This window comes from Danio aesculapii, chromosome 3 (genome assembly GCF_903798145.1).
Source record: "Danio aesculapii chromosome 3, fDanAes4.1, whole genome shotgun sequence".
Taxonomy (NCBI): domain Eukaryota; kingdom Metazoa; phylum Chordata; class Actinopteri; order Cypriniformes; family Danionidae; genus Danio; species Danio aesculapii.
In genome coordinates, this window is record NC_079437.1 from 33753558 (window position 1) to 33773098 (window position 19541).

Here is a 19541-nt window from a genome sequence, read left to right on the forward strand (position 1 = left end):
CTTGCACTTTGGTCAAGCTGCAACAAATTGGCCTTTGAATGGGCTTTTATGGTTTGTATTTTCAGCCGTTTTTCTTTTTCAAATGAAAAAATAAATTTTATTATATTTTTAAAAAGGCCTTTTCAACCAAACAATTTGTTGCCTGAAAATTTGGTGCATCCCTACTTTTGATCAATGGAGTGTGTTCTTGCCAAATCATAATTAGTGCTGCATAATAATGGAAAGATATGATATTGCAATATTTTATTTTTCTGCAATTAATATTGCGATATTAATACAATTTCAAAAAATACAGCTTGAATAGCTCTAAGTGATGGTTTTCAAGGGAGTCTAACAGTATTCAGGTATAGAAATAGAATAATCACAATGCAAAAAAAGCTTTTCTTACTTTGTTTTGTCTCGTTTCTAGTACAAATATCTTAGAGCAGGTAAAAAACATTGTTTAGTTTTCACCGTCAGAAAAATAAGTGAAAAGAGTTTTTTCCAAAAATCAAGCAAAATGATCAGCCAATGGAGTAAATTAAATAATCTTGTTTTCGCTTTGAAATGTAGATATTTGGACTAGAAATAAGACAAAATTCTAAGAAAGAAAAAACAAACATTTTTTTTTGCATAAATCATTTCAATTCCTTATAAACACTGTGACTAAATACAAATTTGTAGTTCCTTGTCAACTTCAGTTCATACTGGACATTACATATCTTTGCGAGGTGTCTATTGCAGATGCACACATTGCGATATCGATGCTGAAACAATATATTGTGCAGCCCTATTTGAAATATATAAAATGAAACAAAATCATACTGTTCTGGAACTTAAGTGCATCTTTTGACATGTCAAACTTAGATTGGGATTTCATAAACATTTTCATTTTCTGCCAAAACTCAGTTTCTACAAACAAGCTTTTCACGAAGAATGTCCATGAGGTTCAGGAAAAGAGCATTCACTCGGTGCCCTTAGGCGGATTTGGAGCAGATCCTCCTTGGCTCACAGTAATGTCCGGCATCTTAATACCCTCAATCAAGGAGAGCTTTCGACAATAGCTAGAGGTTTCCAGAAAGCCCACCTGTATTGACGAAGGAATCTGCAAACAGCACAAATCCTGATCAAACACAAACATTAGTTTTTACCTCACTGAGCACACAAGTCATTTGAGCCCTTCTTTCTCTTCTGTGATTCGAGAGCAGAACCCTTCATGGCAGTTTGTCGAGTTCATCACAGTGTGTTCTTGACAATGCACTATAAACAGAACTCCTTCACAGGAACATTTTGTGGAAATGTTTGACTATGACACATTTCTGTATCCATCTGTTTTTAAAACAGCTTCAGCAACTAATGGAATAAACCGAGGTGCATATTTAAACTCCCTGACAACAGGCAGAGTCACAACAGAGGAAACAAGCTGACCTACAGATCTACGGATTCCCTTCATCCAGGACCACGTGTGACGTCTTTCCTGAGTGATATTGTGCAACACAGAAAAGTAAACTGACCCCACAGCCTGTATCTATGGCCTGAAATCTATGCCTGTAAAAGGAGTTGTGAACACAGGTGTCTGCGCACAATCACAGCGACCCTATAAATCTCTACTACCATTAGCCTGAGCATTACAACTTTGCCAAATTAGCAAAACAGCTGGAAGACATTAAAATCCCATTATCAGAGAGAATAAAAAAACACTTAATACAGGGCTATATGAAATAGTACAGCCTGCTTGTGGAGATTATGTCCCAACTCAAAAGTATTAGACAAATTGACCTTCAATGTACTGGGTATTTCTCTAAAGTCAAAAGGAAAAAAATATGACTGCATTAACGATATTATTAATGTAAAAACCAGCAGCAAAACATTTGCAGTAATTTAAATTATTATTTTACTCAAATTTAAATAGTTCTTTTTATCTCACTTTCACATTAATCAATATCTTTAAGTATTTAAAACAGGAACTCTAGATTAAGCATTTCAAAATGCAAAAGCACAAAAAAAGGTCCAAAAATTACCATTTTGCCAAAAAGGCAGAATAATTTGCGAATATAAATATTATTACTATTATTGTTTTGTTTTTGTTGCTGTTAATCAAATTGTTCATTCATTTTCCTTAGTCCCTTTATTCATTAGGGGTCACCACAGTGGAATGAACCACCAACTTATCCAGCATATGCTTTACCCAGCGTACTGGCAAACATCCATACACACTCAGGCCCCGTTTACACTAATACATTTTTGTTCTAAAACGCATAAGTTTTGCTACGGTTACACCATCCGTCCACACTACGTACTGAGCATGTTGGAAACGCTGAAGAGGCTGTTTTCATTTGAAAACACTGCTGTTCAGTCTCTATATAAGTTCAGTCTTTATATAAGATTTGTTTAATTTGTGTTTAGTTTGATTAATTGTGAATGTTAAATTCGTATACCAGTAAAATTATAAAACTAATATTCATAGTTGTTTTCTTTGTATTCAAACATTAAACAAGGAATTTTTTTATGATTCTGAAACCATATTTTTTATATACTCGTCAACTAATTTTTACTTAAATTCTGCACTTGATTAGTATTTATATACACAATGCTGTAAATAAAAAATTACAAACAAAACAAATAAAATTAAGCATTTCACAAAATAAAAAAGGCTTGGATTGGAAACAAAAGCACATGTAAACTACGTAATTTCTTATTTTTGAATGAAGGAATTTTAAGAGTGTACTTTAATAAAACAAGATCAAAGGCATGTACTGAAAAACGTATGCAATCCTCTCTCATTCCTGCGAGTCGTCACTAAGTGAATGCTGTGACAGACAGAGTGTGGACTGACAGGTTTGGGGGCCTCCACCGTTGACAGACTCCATGCCTGAGGAGATAACAGTGAGACGGGCCAACTGAACACTTACACCCCGCAGGGAAAAACAAGCTCAGGGTGAGCAGAGAGGTGAACACACAGCCCTGCGGTCGATGATTAGCCGTTTCCTGCAGGAGAATGTTGGAACTCCGAGCCTTGTTTTTAACCAACATGAGATCCATACAAATGACGAATACAATTTCCAAGCCTTCATCAGAAACAAAACATTTTACATGTCTGACATAATGAGAAGCAAACCCAAGTTCTTGCCACTATAAACAACACAAGCAGATATTATAATCATCATCAGTGAGAATTCAACTACCTTTTACTTTATACATTTTTAAAATGAGCTATTTTGCAAAATGTGAGTAGTTAAACAACCCAGCAAGTTATTATAGTCCCAAAGGACCCAAACATAACTTTCCATTTGAAGAGCTGGACAGTATTAGTCCTCCTCTGTTTTCAATTAGAGGCTTTCTTCTATCGCTGTCTCCCAGTCTCTAAACACTCAATAGCTTTGTAAATAGTTGCCAGTGACTCTGCAGTAAAAAGTAGAGAGGAAGTCAGACCGAACAACTGATTTATTCCTCTCAGCTTGAGGTAAAGGTTGCAAATCACAGACGGTGTCTGAGGTGGGACACTTGTAAAGTAGACCCAGAGGAGTGGAAGGAGGAAGAAACGGTCTCATCCCAGACTAAAGGGAGTCTACAGTGCTCAGGTCAAGCTGTGAGAACATATTTCATGAATTAGCATCTTCCTGTTTGGGCCATTTCTAATGAATGCCATCTTGAGTGGCCCTCTATACACACATTTTATTCAGTCAAAATGAATGTATGGAAAAAGCTTAGCAAAGCTTCTTTAATAGGAATGCGCAGCCAAAAATATTTATATTGTAATATTAAGGTCAATAACAGATTTGCTGTTAAACTGTACCTAATTTACAGTACTTGTCAATATAATAAAGTAAATTAATAAGCAAACATTTCAAATGCAGTAAGTGAATGTAGTTCACATAAATTATTATTCAGTTTTTCAATTGCAAAAAATAAAAATGTACAATGTAATACTGGGAGAACAAGCACGAATATTTAATTATACAAGACAGTTTTTTTTTTAAATACTCAAAAATAGATGAAATGAGTCGCCTAAAATTGATTAAAACACAATTTTTCAAACTGTTTTAAATGGCAACAGTATTACAAATAAGATCTATTTATTGTGCACCAAATCAGCACATTCGATTGCTTTCTATTAGGGGTGTCAAAATTCATTGTTTCTTCAGTGCACAATTCGGTATCGATTCAGTAATAATCATAACAGGTTATTACATACTGACGTCATTTATCTCATTTGCGCTATATTACGGTAGCTAACTATGGCGAGCGAGGAGACCGACAGTCATTAAAGCACTGCAACTACTTAAAAACACAGAAACTCTGTACAATTGACTGCGTTTAAAGCAGAAGCCCCTATGTCACTATTATTGAGAAAATGAAAGTAAACTCCATTTCTCTCTCTCTCTATTTGACCTGCTGTCGTGAGGTAACTTTTCCTCTCGGCTGTTATAACGATACTTATGAATCAGACTTGCGCGTGTCTGCAGAGCGAGTTTTCTCCGCGTCTATCATGGATCAGCTGTGATTGAGAGTCACTCATCGGTGAACAGCGCCAGAGCGTTAAAGCCAATCGCAGGCCTTTCTGTTTAGCGCGTGACCAATAATAGAGGTGTAATGCTCAAAGAGAGTGGGATAATATTTATGTTAGTTTATTTGCTATAAATGGTCATGTTGCTCTGTGCATATACTTCAGTTTTTAAAGGTACAATTCATATACCTGACTGCTTGTTTTAAAGGGCAAAATTGTATTACAAATAACACATAAATATTTAATTAATTAAATATTAAAACACAAAAATATTAAATTGTGTATGGAAAGCATCGTCAATGCACCGTGATGGCAAACTGAACTGAATCGATGACATGATAACTGAACCATGAGACCAGCATATAGGTTCACACCTCTAATTTCTATAGCATCATGTGACACTAAAAACTGGAAATTCAGCTTTGAATCACAGGATTACCTAAACATTAGTGATTAAAACATAAAACAGAACAAAAATATAATCTACAATAATATTTTCCAATATGACTGTTTTTACTGTGTTTTGCTTGAATACATCCTACTTGAGGAAGAAAATTTGTTTCTATTGACCTAAAACAATATATTTTAAAATAAGTGGAAACTCATTATTGCACATGCTGCATATATGGTGCATCTGCAGCTTATATAGCCTAAACTGCACCTGTATGATTTCTAGAATCAAGCAGCTCTTCATTCTAGGACAGGAACCCCAGATGACCAGACAGACATGAGCTGTATAACAAATGCATACGAGCAGAAGACATATCTCAACTTCAGCTGATAGGACATTTCCTGTGAGCTCTGGAAAAAACTCTTTCAATATGTCTGTTCTTCTCCTTACACATTCCCTATCATAAAGTATGATTCCAAGAACAAAAAATGGGAAGATGATTCATTTATCTTGTCCTCTACTAGTCAAAAAGGTAGCATTACCATTTCAAAGATGGGGGTAAAAAAATAAACACTACTAAGGGCAGCCATTACTTCTCTACAACCTTCTCAGAGGTACACAAAAAAGACACTAAGTATTGCCTGGAATAAGCCTGAGGATATGCATTATACGACAACATGCATGCAATTATATGAAAGATTATGATTAAGCTCCTGCAAGCTACAAAAGATGCAGAGTCAAGATTCAGCTGGTTAAAAAGACTCCAGAAGACTGGGAAGATTAACAACTCGACACACGAGAGACAAAAGAAGAGAGGGAACAAGCAAACTTTTGGCCTCCCACAGAGAGCAGTTCAATGCAGAAGGGAAATTGATGTTAACTCTCCACAAACAGCGTTAGACTCATATTGTTTGTGTAGGTGTGATGACTGCTTGCTCTGCGCACTGGGACAGAGAGGGTGATCTCTGATGCTCGGGGTTGTAAAAGCAGATGGTGTCATGCACACAGTGGAAAAACTTCTGGAAGTGAGGGATATCAGAGTCCCAAACTGGCAGAGGACAGCAGAAGTGCGAGTGCGTGATAAGGATGGTGTGAAAAACAATGTGGAACAGCAAACATTCCCAAACATTCTGCTCATCGACTTTTACGTTTGAAGGAGAGTGAAATGAAAATAAATACGTGACTTGGCCAACAACCTCACCAACTCCTAATGTTGTTAAATGTACTGCGATCACTCCTGACTGCCAAAACATTGAAACGCGCAAAGAGGAAATCTTCTGCCAAGCTTTTAGTTGAAATGAAGTCATTCACAATCCATTCCTCCAGCTAACTAGATATGAGCCACCTGTATGGCATAGCTGGTGGGACAGAGCCTTTGGATATCAGTTCCTGGAATTCCTTACAAATGATCCAACAGTAGTCCCGAGAGGTTATCTTCGGTATAACCTTTGCAAGATTCATGGATCTGACCTTGAGGTGAAAGTTTGACGACAGCCAGAAGGAACACAACCGAGGGAAAGCTGAGACAGCATGGTGACATTACTTCTACAATGCGGAAAATCAAGATGAAGATCACATGAGAGATAGAAAGCAAGCGATTGTGCTCTCTTCCCTTCAACTCTCTCAGGCAACATGAATTCCAGTTGCAAGGAGTCATTTTACATTCAGTATCAGTTCAGTGGAATCAGGCTCAATGGAGATTCCTGTACACAGATAAATGAACATGCTCGCACAGCCCAGCGCTAAAAGAAATCATATGATTAACCAAATTGACTCAGAAACCATGGTTGTTGAGCTTCGAAATGGATCTCATGACCAGTATGTTCACATCCAGTACAGAGCAAAACTGCCAAACAGCACTTCAACATGCACAGACCAGACAGGCAAGCTACTGTTTATGTACAATAATGATTATTTATGCGTAAATAGCCTACACAAGTTTCCAAAATACATGTACCATGTCGAAGACACTGAAGAAGAGATTTTGGTTTAGTAAAGAACATTTTAGTGATTCATTCTAAAAAAGAAGCGTTTCATTTAATAGCGGGAAGAACATTAATAATCTAAACAATTTTTTTCTACCAATAACCTATGGAAATACATAGTTTTAACCAGTGTTTCTCAACCATGTCCCTGGGGGACCACCAGCTCTGCATATTTCCCATATCTCCTTAACCAACCACTCCTGATTCAGATCATCAGCTCATTAGCAGGGACTGAAAGACCTGTAATGGGCGCAGTGTTGGTGGTCCTCCAGGAAAGTGGTTGAGAAACACTGGTTTAAACCATTGATATGTAGGTTTTTGACATTTAAACCTAGCACCTAGGTTACCCCTTTTTTCAGATTTAATATCTTTTGTGTCTTCAGAACCTGTGTGTAAAGTTTCAGCTCAAAACACCCATCAGATTTTTTATTATACCTTTTATAAGATTCTATTTTATACATTTTTGCACCAGGTGGCGGTTTTGTTGTATTGCACCTTTAAGGCTAGTCCTCCCCGCCCACCGTTTCTATGTGCCTTTCCGCGTGCCTTAAATCTCCTCCCTCGGCTGCGTCAGACAATCGACAGACATAAAGGAAGCAGATCTCACGTAGCGTTTGTGGGAAATACTACAGTAAGAACTATACCAATGAGTATCTGATGCATTTGTTGTGTTAAGTTGCAACGATGAGTCGCACACAATGTCGTTACAAAAGCGCACACACACAGACACACAGACACACAGACACACAGACACACATACACACAGACACACATACACACACACACACACACACACACACAGTAAGCGCGTGCGTTTAGCTTTGCAATCTATTAGCACGCAAATGTGACAGAATACAGGTTAATCTCCACTGCTGTATGAATATCTGTTATGTTAATGTACAAAATAAACTGATTTAACGTCCACAAACCGGGACTGAAGCGTCTTCTTTTAAAATTGTTCTGACACGCGGTTGTGCTGATGAAGTGAAGCTGAAGTAAATCGCTGTAATTCATTACACACGTGCACCGTTTTAAAACATTTAAACTTGTAAACCTCACTCTTTATTACATATAATGATGATCCTAGCAAACTGAACAGACCTTTTATTCCCGGTTGCTTTACTTTGCGCTAATGACAGACACAGTAGCAGTACCTCACCTCATATATGAAAATATATATGTGTTAACCTCATGTGCTGAGCAGGTGTTAATGACACTTCAATGCCACTGCTCACCCTCAACAAAGACTAGATGAATGTTCAGAAGTCCATGGTGGCCAGGCTCCATTACTGCCAAAGACCGATGGGTTTAGGGATAGCAGATATATACAGGAAAGCAAAAGCACACACACCATCAATATTCCCAACAAACCCAATTATGGAAAGCGTTTCCATCCCACAAGAATCCTACAAACAGAGATGTGGAGTTTTCAGTGGAAGTGGGCTGAAACCCTCAGAGGTCTGCTGCTCTGGGTTTGGGAGAGTACGTCGACAGTATAAATAGTGAAAAGTAGTTTGAAATGACTCATCAAAATGAAAAGCTTCTCACAGATGAGGAGTAAAACTAAGTAGAAGTTTCACTTAAATTGTAGTGATGATCACAGGTTTTAGCACTCAAATGACCACCAACAACGACTCGCTAGATTTGACACTGGGTCTTAACGATTTATTTTTAGTTTCGGTGACTTCATAACCAAGCTATGGCTAGATGTCAAAACTGTTGACAACGAGACCAAACATAAGCTGAGCAATTACACAAGACAGCTTTTCAAATGTTTTTAAAATCTCCAAGAAAGCTGTGAAGCCTGTGAAAGTGTCATGGGTGGTAGCTGACAGCTGAAAGGGTTAAAGGAAACGGATGAGAAAAACGTGGGTTTTCTCCTCTTTTACGGCTGACTGGATAATGACATGGACATGACCAGGATTGAGAGGAAGAGATCTGTGTGGCTTTCTTCCTGGTCCCCTGCAGGATGTGGGCTGACACATGTTGAGAAAGTCTCTGCTGTTAATTCATCAATATAATATATATAAGAGTCAAGGACAGATCAGAGATAAAGAATGAAACATCAAATTATACAGTAATAAATAAATATGTTAAATACATGGAAATATGTAAATTTACATACTAAACATACTAATTTACTAAACATAGATTTATAAATTCATTAGATATTCATTAGATTATTAAATAAATAAATTCATTTAATAATAATAATAACAACAATTCGGTCATGACATTTAAATCATTTTCACTTAAAATCTAATATCTACTATTTTACACAAATAATAATAAAAACAAATAAGCTTAACTTTAAGCAAACTATATTTTTAAATAAAACTAGTCTCTACAAAAACCTTTAAGAAAACCTTGTAAAGGCATTGCAGAGGTGAAATTACACAGGGCAAGAGTGTCTGTAACCTGCACACTTTTAATTACAAGGCCAAGAGAGAAGGTGCAGACAGAGTAAAGAATGAAAAAGAAGAGCGAAACATGCAAACACGCCCCCTCTGCAAACTCACAGATGCTTTAAGAGCCCTAATAAATCTTCCACGCTCAGAACTTTCCAGCTTAAACATCTGTGAAGCTCAAGCATGTAAAACAGGCCAAGCCTCTTGCGTGAACATGGAAAAAAATAACACTTAAACATGTATTTACACACACTACTTATACACAGCAAAGTCCAACATATCTTCAAGTGCACATTACTATACTGCTGGTTAATGCTTGAAAAGAAGCAAAACAACAACAGACAGGGATAAACCACCATACCGGATGAGATCGAGTGAAAGATAAGAGAAAACAGAAGAAGAGAGAGTGAAAGTGTTGACCTACCCTTCTGCTCGTCCCTGCTCAGCCTCAAACCTCTAGTGTGAGCCTCAGCTGGAGTCTCTGGGCTTCTCGGTGACTCCTCCCACACAGCGTCATGTGACACGCAATAAACACACCCCTCCCCAACTCCAGAGAACTCAGTGAAAAGAGATGGCCAGAGAAAAAAAAAGAGAGAGAGAAAGAGAGAAAGCAAGCAGGAGGCTGATCTGCCTGACAAAGCACACAAACACACACGCACAAGTGCACACAAGCTTAGCGGCTGGCTGTCTATCCCTTTCCAGGCCTGAACTGAGAGAAAACAGAGCAAGCTCAGAGTTCAGACTGTCCAGCACCAATGATTAATGAGCTCTGAATTACCTGAGCTGAGCTTTTTGTTCTTTTGACACAAAGAATTTGTGGGATTTCAATTATTCTGGGAGAAACTAAAGAAGTCTAGAGGATGGGGAGTAAAACGGATGTAGTAGAGTACGAGGCATTGCAAGTGATTAATATAAAAGGTTTTCATGTTTTTTACATTAAATTTAATTAATAATACACTTTAAAATGAACAAAATAAACGGATTTATTAGAATTTAAACACCACAAAACAAACTCCCAACAATTAGAAAACCAAATCATGTTGCTTCCAATTAAACACCCAATTCTAATACTGATAATATAATTAGCAAAAAATGAAACTAATACAAAAATTAAAATACCAACACCAAAAAAGCTAAATAAATAAATTATAAGAAAAGAAAATGATTTTCATAGCAAAGACCAGTCAGTGTGCCTAAATTTAAAGCTGCTGAGTTGAGATGGAAAACAGCAAACCATCACCAGCGGATCAGCCTAAATGACTAAGCTTTAATCAATAAGCACTTTTCGCTCTGTTTGCATGTCTGTTTCATGTTTACTCTCCCTCTGCAAGTTAAAGTTACACGTTCAAAAGAAGATGAGACTAATAATACCCTTGACGTTGAGTCAGATATGGCAGATTATTGTGGTGACTCCAAACGTGTACCATGAAACTGAACAGGCAGCACTACTGCAGATGTAGGGCATCATAAACTGCTCTTGACAATCAGTCACTTCCATTCTGTTACCCATCAGAGCGGGGGGCTTGAGTTTCAACATCAGTTTTTATTAACACAGAGCGAAAATAAACCCTTTCGATGTTTGGCTGAGTTTACAACAATTCCAAAGCCCAGTGTTTCTAGTCTCAGAGGGAAAATCCCTTGCTCTCTGCAGTTCCTTTTTTTTCTTTAGGAGGCCACTTTTTCTTCTGATGAAAATAGCAAACTCTGTGTTTAAAATGAGACTACACACTAGATAAACCACTCAACCTGTGGTTAAAGACAACATCATACTGTATATATTTAGGCCTGTCACAATCAATATATCGAATTATCGCACAACACAGACAAGACCTTAATCATTTTTGGTGATGCAATATATGTCGGCCATAAATGACCCTAATCATTCATTCACTCATTTTCCTTCAGCTTAGTGTCTATTTCAGAGGTCGCCACAGTGGAATGAACCACCAACTATTCCAGCATATGTTTTACGCAGCGGATGGCCTTTTAGCTGCAACACAGTATACTGGGAACACCTCTACTGCAACATCTCGATCTCTATTGGAGGTGTCAGTGTCAGCATGGTTAAAAAAAACACTGTAGTACTTACTATAAATTACTATAGTATATAGCCATCATTTGGGTGTTGAAAAACTGAATATAGATGTGGTAGCAGATATTGCAGCCTCTGTTACTTTTTTTACCTTGCACCTTTTTGTTATATTTATCAATATTTATTTAGAATAAGCATTCTTAGATTCTGATTCCAATGCCTAACTATTAATTCGTTAAAATCACTTTAATTAATATAAATAAAATATTATGTGTTTTTTTTTGGAAGAGTGTGCTTGCATTATAATACTATTATTCTGGAATTATATGATGAGTTGCATAAAATGACCTTAAAATGATAACAATATTGTTTATCACAATCTATTTTTGGTGCAATACAATTTATTGTACAACAAAATGCAGATATCGTGACAGGCCTATATATATATATATATATATATATATATATATATATATATATATATATATATTTGCTTGATTGTTTGAGCATTTCCCCCAAAAGAAAAAAAAAACAATTTTACGTTTTGTAGAACTCCTAGTGGGAAATGTTGTGGTCACTATGTACCCATACATTCTTAAAAACAAAGAAAATGTGCAGTGACACCATAGAAAAGTCAGTTGTGATGTTCAAAAGAAAGTTTCAACAAATGATATAATGGCATTTTCCATGCATGGCATTTTGTTTGTAACCTATTCACTTCGAAAGCAAGCAAATTCCTGTTTGTCAGCACAGTAAGTGCCAATATGACCAATATAAGCTAATTTTGTTTGGTGAAGTCTACTGACACACTGTATATCTTACGAAATGTGCAAGTAGCCCCACTGCTCCTTATACACATGAATGCATATTCATAAAGTGAGCATACATTTAAGAGTTTAAAGTACTAGATAATGTCAATGGATGCAAAAAAACAAATTTTTGTTCCCAGTATCTTTCTAACCAGTAATACTGATGTTGTTTTAAGTTGGTACGTGTAAATTACCACATAACCATGTGCAAAATCAACAGATCTATCACCCTGTATTAATGCATCTTATAAAGTATATTTAATAAGAATAAAGATACTTCAAGCTCACCCAGCACCAATGTTCCTGTGAGATGAACAGGATCTGCTGAAATGTTCTGACTATATCCACATTGAGTTTCTGGAAAGCCAGATGTCAGAAGGAGAGAAAGAAACTGGAGGGAAGATCGAGAGACATTAGTTCCCTTGCTAGGAGGTCCAACAGCAGATAAACAATGGAGCTGCGCCATCTTTGTTCCCTAGTGCTGAGAAAGAAGGGCTGATTTATTCGTCTTTAAGCCTAACGCAAACCATTTGTCTCGAGGCTTCGGGTTTTACAGTGGTCACAAGGGCACAGCGTACATGGCTTTGAGAGTGTGTAATATGAGAGAGCATCTTAGAAAAAAAGAAAACCCTGCACTTAAAAAAATTATATGAATGTAAACCAGAGAGACGAAAACGTCAATGAGGTCATTTCAGTCTCACAATAATTGAAGATTTCCTTCACTCACTCGTGGGCTTCTATTATTAACTACCTTGAATGAACTGCATCAATCTGCTCAAATGTTTGGATTCACTTGTATCTTTGCTACAGTGGGAAACTAAACTCTGTTCATATGAAGCAAACACAATTTGGAGTCAAATATCATTTGATCGTAGAACGTGATTTGGCACAGATTATTTGCTCGCAACCGAGACCCGGTGGTTAATTTAATTTCTTCCTACTTAAACCACAAGAGTAAACCGAGAGAAAGAGAGAGAGAGACACACACACACACAGAGAGAGAGAGGGAGAGATGTTTTTTTTATATATATGAAGTCTACATTCTTAGATAACGATAAACTACTCTATGAGATAGCTGGGTCTGATGGGAGCCATGCAGAGAAAGCGTATCATACACTGTATGGTTTTATTAAAAACAAAATGAAAGCATTTTATGAAAGAAGGGTTATTTATTGCGTAGAAAATCAGATATTAAATACTGCTCCTTAATTCCATTTTTCCTCCATGTGTTGCCTGCAAATAAACAACATCTATTACTTTTACACAAGTAAATTTACCACTGCTATCTTCTGTGTTTTATGCTCCGCTGTACAAATAGCAGCTAGCTAAACTGCACACAATGCTAATAAGTCAGATGCTTATTCTGGTTTTAATTATTTTTTATTAGTTGAATTTATTAGTTGAATTTACTTTAAGTAAACGTATTGCTTTAAATGATTAGTTGACAATGTGAATAAACTAGTTCTCAACTTCGGGTAGCGTCTCTAATTACCATGTATTGTTTTAGACAATCATCTGATACAATGAACTTAGTGTACATTGCATGTTAATTCAAAAAAAAAATTTAATTACATTTAATTTGTGCCCTCAAAAATACATTTAAATAATCAAATTATCCATTTGTGGTGTATTGAGATATGGATTTATGTTAAAAATAAAAACAGAACATGTAGTTTAGTTAGTTTAATTGACATTTTATAAAAACAATTATAAAAAAATAATACAAAAGAGCAGCAGGGTGGCTCAGTGGTTAGCACTGTTGCCTCACAGCAAGAAGGTCGCTGGTTCGAGCCCTGGCTGGGTCATATGGCGTTTCTGTGCGGAGTTTTCATGTTCTCCCCGTGTTCGCGTGGGGTTTCCTCCGGGTGCTCCGGTTTCCCCCACAGTCCAAAGACATGTGCTATAGGTAAATTAGACGAACTTCATTGCTTTGTGTGTGAAGAACACGTAATAACACTCTTTACTCCAGAGTTACGAATGTGATCTGCTGATCTAACAGTCACATGATTTAAAAACAGCAATGAACTCCTTGTTGCAGGTCAAAATTAACCCATTTAATGCAGAACTAAATGCATTTCTCCACTGATTACTTATTTTAACGAACAAATATTGGAGAAAGTTTTTCGTGTTGTCAAATGAACGCGGAGCTTCAGTTGTGAATAAATTGACAGGAGCAGCGGGAAGCACTGAATTGAACATGAATTTAACCATGTGAACACTTATCTTCACACTTCACATTAAACTATAGAATGGCTTCAGAATATTTGGGATATAGTAGGCCTACATGAAAACTTTCTAGCGCCTCATAATAGGCTACCTTCATGGCTTTTGTTGGCTTATAAATTACACAGAATATTGTGCACGTGCAAGATTGGATTTGGATCGGTACCAGCTGGCTTAATCCTGATCCAGCAAAAATATGCGACTTCGAACCAATATCCAATCCATGTATTGGGATCGGTGCATCCCTATAAATGAAAGTGTATGGGTGTTTCCCAGTACTGGTACTAGTAGGGCATCCGCTGTTTAAAACATATGCTGGATAAGTTGGCAGTTCATTCCGCTGTGGTGACCTCTGATAAATAAAGGGACTAAGCTGAAAGAAATCGAATGAATAAAATACAGAAAAATGTCTGTACAAAATAAAAAAAATACCGGCAGCCCTGTTCCAACTTTAATTCTGCCTACTCTTCCTTTTTCCGACAGAAGAAAAGCCTCGAGTTCATCTGACACGTCACAGCAGGCCACCAAGAGAAAGCCCCCGATCATGACGTAGGCAGTGGTTATATCAGATGACCCATCACTCAACATGCTTCACAACAAACAACAAGAGTATCACTTTCCAGCCTCTCATCTCCTTGTCCGTCTGACTGCACAATGACCCTCATCCTCGCATCCAGCCCCAAGTTGTCTGATCAACAGCTTGGCCAGCACTGCTGGGATTGGGTTTATCCTCTGCAGAACATGCAGACGGACAGATAAGAACACATATCATTATTCCCGCTGGATGCCAAGAGACATGGTATGCCCACAAGCCGTGCCAGTCTGGAACTGTGTGTGGAATGGGTTGGTGTGAGGGGGTACAGCTGAAACTGGAGGAGGCGGGACAGCTGTACATGCTCATCCCCAGTCAAAACCACAAGACCCAAGCAGAGAAAGAGGAAGCCTGGGGTTTGTAAAAGGATAAGCTCTGCACAAATCACACTCTCTCACAGTTTGGAAGACCCCTTCACACCACAGCCCCGCATAGTGGGCCAACAGCCAGACATACAGACAGTGAGATGACAGAATTTATAATGAGCTTAGGAGTTTGTTGGATGCCTTTGATTAAAGTGTTCTTTTCCCCCTAAACATTCCCATTCGGACACTGGTTGTGACAAACCTGTCCAGTCCTTGGTAAAGGGTTATCTTAACTCTTTATTAGGAATGCTCATATTAACCATTTAACCGTTAACCGAAAGGATGCATTTTTAACCGATTAATGGCATCACTGGAACGGTTAAATCAGGGGTGTCCAAAAAACAATAACATTAAAATAAAGATACAAATTATACCAAATGCATTTTCCCAACACAATTAGGTTATATGAAGTGGACAAAAATAGTTTCAATGTTTCCTGTTGTTATTTTTGGTTTTCATCTATTGTCTTTTTTTTCAGTCTTATTTGGGAACAATCCAAAGTAATACAATTTTCCACTTTCAGAGTAGTTCTTTTTAAGAGATTGTTGCAGTTGTTGTAGCTACTAGATTTTATTGAGGGGAACAGAAATGAACCGATTGAGATGTGCGTTTGAAACCTCAGAAAACTTGCAGCCTTAAAGGGCGCCACAGACTATTAAAATAAAATAATGTATTGTTGCACAAGTGTGAGTATTTTAGTGACTTTTCCACATCCAACATTATCTATTGTAGATAGACCGTTCATGACGATACTACCGTTTACAAATTATAGTGGCACCGCCAGTATTTTAGAGCCATAGTATCGTGATACTACCATAGTACAGGTAAAGCGTGCAACTCTATTTTGTAATAAGACGTAGTTTACCTTTTTGCCAAATAATTTTGTCAGTTTGCATGAATTAAGTTGAGTGTTTTTACCTTTGGTCTACATAGCACGTTTCTCAAATTTTGATGCTGGATATATAATTGGCTGGTCATTTTAAGTAAATATTGTGCCAAATGTCCCCTCCACATATTACTTTTGACCACTACTGTTGATGATGCCAAGTCAAAATCACCAGAATAATAATTACTAATAGTTTCAAAAGCATCTTGGAATTTGAAGTGATTTTAATACCCTTTATAATGGAAATTACAATGACTATAATTAGAGTTAAAAATACAAGTTTAGATTTTCTATGCTTTTAAAAGTAGCAACAAAACAAGCCAACAAAAATTCTTAAAGAGCCTAACTCTGATTTATTGTGATAAACCTCAAGACTCCCAAATGTTTCATAACAAAATGGACTTTAAAAAATTACATACCAACATGCTTAAAAAGCCAAAACAGAAAAAAGTAAATGAATAATTATAATAAAAATCCCAAACAAATTCCAACCAAAATGTGTTAACCTTTAACATGGGAAACACTGACGAAGCAGCAAACCTCAGTGGGCAGCTGCCGCCCTGTTTTCCGGAGTGTTTGGGAATGTAGAGTCATGGTGAGGAGGCTGTTATAGAGAAAACAGAGTCAGACCCAGTCAAAGGCCTGTTTGTCACCCGCTGTCCAGCACTGCAGCATGTTTCATGCAGATGAGAAACCACCACTCGTTTCCGCACCACACAGACAGCAGTGCTTTTGTTCTCTCCAGAACCAAAAGCCTGAGGAGGAGACATGTGAACAAGACTGCATGAAAGTGCTCCATCTAGACCACTTTTCACTTCTAACCATCTTCCTATGATCAGATGCGGAATTATTCTGCATCAGGGGTTCTCAATTAGTAGGTTCTGCTCAGAAATGGGTGGCAGATCTGATAAGGGTTATGGTGGAAATTAAATAGTGTGTTTGGTCTTCACTTAAAGAGATAGTTCACCCACAAATTATAATTTTCTCTCCCTCAGTACAGCTTCAAAAGAAGATTATTATTATTATTTTTTTTTTTTGCAGAAAGCATATACGACTTTGTACATCATCTAAAGCATCCAGAAAAAAACAACAAAACAATCACATCCTCCCTCTACAAACAGTATACCTCACATGTGAAACACTAGTTACACATGGGCTGTTTCCCAATGCTGTGGATTAAAGGTAATAATGTTGTAAGGTTTAGTTTCACTTTAGGGAATCATCAAGAGCCATGGCTGTTTATTTTGTTTTGTTCATATACAGTTTTACTCAGTGTGCCAACAGTCATTGAACAACCTTTTATGAACAGAGAACCATTGTATCCACAGGATCATTGTAAATATGTGCTTCGGCCTACATATTTGTAAAACTGCAAAAACGTACTTAAATATATAACTGACTGCAGTTTCTTGCTAATATGGAAGCTTCGGGGCAGTATGATGCTAACAACTTTTGTTCCATTACATAGTAATGATATATTGTAGTGTTGTACTTGTGATGCAAAATGTAAAATCAAGGTAAACTATGTGATAGCAGTGCACTTTACATTACATTTACAGCAGTGCAGTACATTACATTTTTTTATTGTTGGGTAAATCATTTCTTTAATTCCCAATGTAAAATCTACGTCCTGAAGCAAAACTTGTTCTAAAGCTGATCTACAACAAACTAAAACTACTGACTGACTGACCTCAGGATCAACCCTTTCTGTAGAAAAGGAGAAAGTGCAGCTTCAAATAAGAGTTAACATAGAACCGCTTACCAGAGAGAAATCATCCACACACACTGAGATTCAGCATGCATCAAAACTATGTAAACTCCTACTGTTTGTATGAGACAAGGGCGATCAAAGAGAAATAAACTCACTCTATTAGCATATCAAAGCCACCACAGTAAAGTCCATCTCAAATTAAGCACACAGGCGTCTCATGGGGCAGTGTGTGACGTGGTCCAGTGGGAACATTGGACCATGTCCAGGAATTACAGTTTCTACACAAAATGTCTACAACAGTGGTTTCTCTATGGTTATCACCACATACCACACATCACAGGAAACTCCCTCAGCAGCAGAACGCACCTATACTTTTCTTAACCAACATGAAATGATGTCCTACAAAAAAAGTTGAAGTGTTGGACAAATATATTCAATTGCAGAATGATGTTACGAGCAGGACTCCCCACATTCTTTCATATTTAACACAGTTTGTTTGTGTTTTACACAATGCTTATGACTATTTTCATGGTGAAATTTGTTTTATTTTTTTTTTATTTATTATTGCAAAGCATAAAAAAAAACTCTAAAGCTGTATCTGGTTTAAGTATTTAAATGACTTCAAAAGAATGAGCCGAATAACAAAAAATCCTCAAAGAATTAAAGTCGACAACAATAGAATATGCTTCACAGATAAAGTGCTTTTCCACATTGAACATCTAGAACAGAGATGCCCAAACTAGGGCCCATGGGCCAAAGCTGTCCCACAGCACCCTTTGATTTGGCCCATTATCCCATCTGAGAAGAGAGGGAGAATGATGGAGATGTTTTAGAGATTGTCATTTCAAATCTAATCTAGATGGCATGATTGGCCGATCAGAATCAAGTATTCCAGAGTAGGCATTGGACGATAACCGTTTTCAAGGTATCCCATCGTTTGGAAAAGTCAAGGTTTTAAAACTGTCAAAATTTTCTGCAATACCATTCCTACGTTTTTTTTTTCTTCAGTTTTTTAGAACAACAGTATCTCCAGCAGAAAAGATATACAAAAAGTCTCAACCATGGGGCCGGGGCCACCAGGGGACCTCAGCAAACCTCCAAGTCACTAAAGACTGAAGAATCACAACTTACAAGACATCTGTTCCTAATCTCACCGAAAATACTCCTGCAAACTCACTTGGCAAAATGTTGCTTTATTGGATGTGTTGTGTTGACATTCTCGGTAGTGTCAATACCCAATGCCACAACAGCTGCAGATGTGTTTGAAGAAAAATTCAGGCCACATTATAGTACAGCATGACAACATACGGCAATAATGTAATGTACGCCTTGCAAAATATCATCTGAAAAAGCTCCTTGCATTCGAACAGTTGAGTGTGGATGCAGACCACAGTTAATCATATTGCAGAGCTCTGATCTTGAAAACAGGTTTGTTGAACTGTCATGACTGAAATACAGCCTAATATCTTCACCTGATGCAAAAAGGTAAGACTTCTGTAGAAGAGTGACTCCTACTGGCACTTAAAGCAGCTGCAAGTAGAGAAAAAGGCAAAAAAGGCAGATTTTCTTTGACAATGCAGCTCTCAAACTCCAGCAAGAATTCAACCTAAAATGACTTATGAGTGGAAATGCAACTCCACACAATAGCCATCA

At 37.2% G+C, this 19541-nt stretch overlaps 1 protein-coding gene across 6 annotated transcripts in view; it reads right to left on the reverse strand.

Moving 5' to 3' along the window:
- The window catches only part of septin9a (septin 9a), a 132181-nt gene that overhangs the window by 32996 nt on the left and 79644 nt on the right, over positions 1–19541 (reverse strand). Inside the window, exon 1 of one of the 6 annotated variants that reach the window (XM_056453792.1) lies at positions 12400–12592. The exons of 3 other annotated variants lie outside the window; for them this stretch is intronic. In XM_056453792.1, coding sequence (XP_056309767.1) covers positions 12400–12577 — 178 coding nt within the window. In that variant the 5' untranslated portion in view covers positions 12578–12592. Of the gene's footprint in view, positions 1–1130; positions 1256–9694; positions 9780–12399; positions 12593–19541 lie in introns of those variants that run through there. 2 more of the 6 variants (XM_056453794.1, XM_056453795.1) reach the window with 2 other exon arrangements.